Raw genomic sequence first — 3,564 nt, 5'->3', positions numbered from 1 at the left:
CTGGTGCAGCACCTCAGAAGAGCTTCCAGAAAGTTATTTGCTTGATAAGTCTTACCCACCTCTAACACCTGAACCAAAAGAGGAATTATCTGATTTTCTTTACTTCGATCATGATGTTGAAAATGATTTTGTGTTAATTGTGCGAAGTAGTTTAAGATTGGAGAATGAAACTGAAGCGGATGTTGCCGCATTTTTGTGTGAATTTGACAGGTCCTTTTTGACGTCGTGCAAACAGTGGAATTGAAAGGGTGCATTGCAAGGTTTTATTCATTTTATATTAACACTGCTTGTCTTATTTCGTTTTGGATTGTTGAAATAATTTAATTAAGGAGGAGAGGATTTAATTTAAAATGAATTGTTCTCATGGCCGTCTCTTGAAGAGCGGGAGAAATTTTTTCAATTTTAAATTCGCGTGTCACGTTTGTCAAAGATCTTTTCTTCGCACGTTTCTTAATCTTCTATGGTTGTGGTAGATTGCTAGGAATGATAGAAATAATTGTCTTCATTCATTCCTCAATTTTTATTTTTATTTAGGTTAAGCGGAAAAACGCTTCTTCAAACCTTTTTTGCTGCAACCTGCATCCGATTAACAAGCTATTTTCCTCAATTTTTGTTCCTTTATTTGGTGGTATGGTGCAATAAAAATATTTTGACCTGATTATTGATGTTACGGCTTTTTCTTTATTAATTTAAATCATTACTTTAATACAATAATCTTTAGAGATTGGTGTGGACAAAATGATTTATTTGATTCCTTTGATTACAAATTGGTAAGGTAAAAAAATGTCAGAGCTTATCAAAATGGTGATCAGAGTCTCAAATTAATTTTCATTTTTAAATGAAGTGGTCTATGAGATTTTCGGAGAGTGTTGAACCTTTCTAAGATTGCGTTGCGTCGGGCAATCGGGTTCTGGTTTGGAACCGATCCCAAAGTATCTCCAGTATTTGGCCATGCAGCAAAAAGTGCAGAGTGCCAGGAGTGCAAATACGATCGCAAACGCGAAGGAGAAAGTCACGTACCAAAAATAATAGGTTGTCCACGACCAGGGGCTGTCTACCTTTGTTTCTGCTTCTGCTTCCTCTGTGGTGCCTAAAAAAGGAATTAGTACATTGAATATGGCAATAAAGTATTGATTAATTATAATTTTTCAGATACTCTTAAACCTGGAGTAAAAAAATACGAGATGAAAACTAAAAATCGAGAAGCAAAAGCAAATATTTTAGTGTAGAAAATATTTCTTTGATATCTACAACGATTGGAGGGATCATTTTAGGTTTTTAACACGTCAAAAACACAAAAAGTAGCAACAATTAAATTTTTAATTTATGGTGGCGCCATCTGTAAAACCAGAATTTTTCTTTGACAAAGTTTCTGAGCCCACCAATTGATTTTTGAGGGGCGAATTAGGTAAAATAGATATTTGCAGCGCGACGTGCGAACGTTTTTTCCCGCCAAAACAATATGAATGCGAGAACTGCGCATGCGTCAGAGCTGGCTGGATCTGACAAAGAAGTCATTCGTACAGGCGGTCTATCGGCAAGTGCTCAAACCAGCACTGACGCATGCGCAGTTCTCGCTTTCATTTTGTTTTGGCGGGAAAAATGTTCTACTTGAGCTACGCACGTTGCTCTTGACCTTTTGGTCGGCAAAAATATCCATTTTACCTAATTCGACACTCCAGAATCGATTGATGTACTCAAAACTTCGTCAAAGACAATCTTTTAAGCCTCTTTGATGAAATTGTCGTGTAAACCAATCAATTCCTATGGTTTGAATTAGGTTAGACGACCATGTTTCCAACTGGAAGTCCAGTGAATGGATCAAATGTCTTTTTGGCGCCCAGGAAGTGTTCTTCGCTCTGAATGGTCAAGCCTGGCGCATGCGTCAAATCTATAGGGTATAAGGGTAGATGGCTGGCCAGTCAGATATCACACAGACGGTCTATGATGGCTCTACTACCGCTTCCCTACTTAGATTTGACGCATGCGCCGGTATCGACCAATCAGTTTCGTACTGTTTGGGCGCCAAAAACCTATGAAATTGCATTACGCACGTCATGTCGGAAAAGTCGGTAACCTTAGGAGTCGATTGATGTACACGAAAATTTCGTCAAAGACTGGACTTTAAAGAGGATTTATTTTTAACAATACCTTGATTCTCAGGACACTGATTCATGTCCGAAATCTCTTGTTGGTCGCAATCATTGCGTTGCCACGCGTCCCACAGAAAGTCCTTCTTGCTGGAGCAACTCTGGATCGCAGGGCACCAGGAGCATTTTATCTGGCCAAGCTCATTGGTCATAGGCGGGAAGTTGCACATTCCACACGACCTGTAGTTTGAGCATGAGGGCAGCTGCTTGAAATAGATCATCGAGCCTCCCGCTAATCTGTCATGGTCTTCAATTAAAACGGTATAGCCGAGCCAAAACGTCGTATCTATCCGTACAACAAATATTACCAAATTAAAATTTTAACTTTCGCTGAAGCCAATAAATAAAAATACCTAGCAGCTTGTAACTGTGTGCGACGCCAAAGACATTGGTTATGTCTTGCGATATTTGTCTGAAATTTGCCAAGGAGCCGAAAGGAATTTGCTTGTAGGCGAATTCAATGATGCCATTTCTTTGCACAACAGCTTGAAAGCTTAGCTTTCCATCCCAATCATCAGATTCAAATTCCCACCGGACTGCAAAGGCGTTGCCTAAAGACAAAACTCCTTAAAATTATTACAATTCAAAACATTTGGCATATTTACCGAAGTCTATGTATTGAACCTTGGAGTGCTTCACTCGAGAAGGATCGACGGACAAGGGGGAGATGTACCAATCACTGGCGGTATGGTTTCCAAATGATCGAATTCCGCCATGTTTACTGAGCCTTACCTTCCTGATATTGTGCCCAAAGAGATAAAAGTCAAAGGACAGGTCAACGGACACCTATAAATTCAATTAATTTCAGCTCGCATAGATCTATAATATTTTACCTCCTTCATCGATTGTAAGAAGTGATAATTGGTGATGGTGACTGCCTCATCTTGGTGTTCGTTCATTTTGATCCACCAATGGTTAGCTGCATGTTTGTGCCACACAAAGTTGACCTGCATGAATTCATTTTTGACCTCCAGAATTTGCTCCTCACCGGAACCTTAAAAAATAGCAAAGATAAAAAAGGCAGTTCCTAAACCTTTTTTTTTTGTAAAGATATAATAATTATTCCTTCTTGCTACACAACTTAAATACTCACCTCTCGTTTCTAAAGTCGGGGAAATCAAAATCAGGGCAATGATGAGCAGCATAAATGGCTGGTTCCTGAAGAAGTTTCCCATTTTACGTCTTCCTCGGCGTCTAAATGGAACAGGAATAAATTTTTCAGATGGTTGCTAGCCTTGTTGAGATGCAGTTATCTGGAAAATTTCTAGCATTCCTGCCAAATTATTTCAAGAATTAATCCACAAGAGAGTGTCGTGACACTCTTCGGCCCCAACGCGCGCTTTGTAGACACCAATTTCACGTATTTCACGTGCCACAAGAGAGAGAATGTTTTAAATATTTTTAATAAGGCAAT

General features: G+C 39.1%; 1 protein-coding gene across 1 annotated transcript; it reads right to left on the bottom strand.

Annotated features, from left to right (window-relative positions):
* Window positions 1–1,781: 1,781 nt before the first annotated feature.
* Window positions 1,782–3,325, bottom strand: LOC135946373 (plexin domain-containing protein 2-like). Its single transcript, XM_065494583.1, has 6 exons — window positions 3,244–3,325; window positions 2,984–3,144; window positions 2,756–2,936; window positions 2,504–2,701; window positions 2,152–2,436; window positions 1,782–1,891 (listed from the first exon to the last, which is right to left on the bottom strand). Exons 1-6 carry the CDS (start codon window positions 3,323–3,325, stop codon window positions 1,782–1,784), a joined length of 1,017 nt encoding a protein of 338 aa, XP_065350655.1.
* Between the last annotated feature and the right edge of the window lie 239 nt (window positions 3,326–3,564).

The sequence above is a fragment of the Cloeon dipterum genome, chromosome X (genome assembly GCF_949628265.1).
Source record: "Cloeon dipterum chromosome X, ieCloDipt1.1, whole genome shotgun sequence".
Classification (NCBI taxonomy): domain Eukaryota; kingdom Metazoa; phylum Arthropoda; class Insecta; order Ephemeroptera; family Baetidae; genus Cloeon; species Cloeon dipterum.
This window is presented reverse-complemented; position numbering and strand designations above follow the sequence as displayed.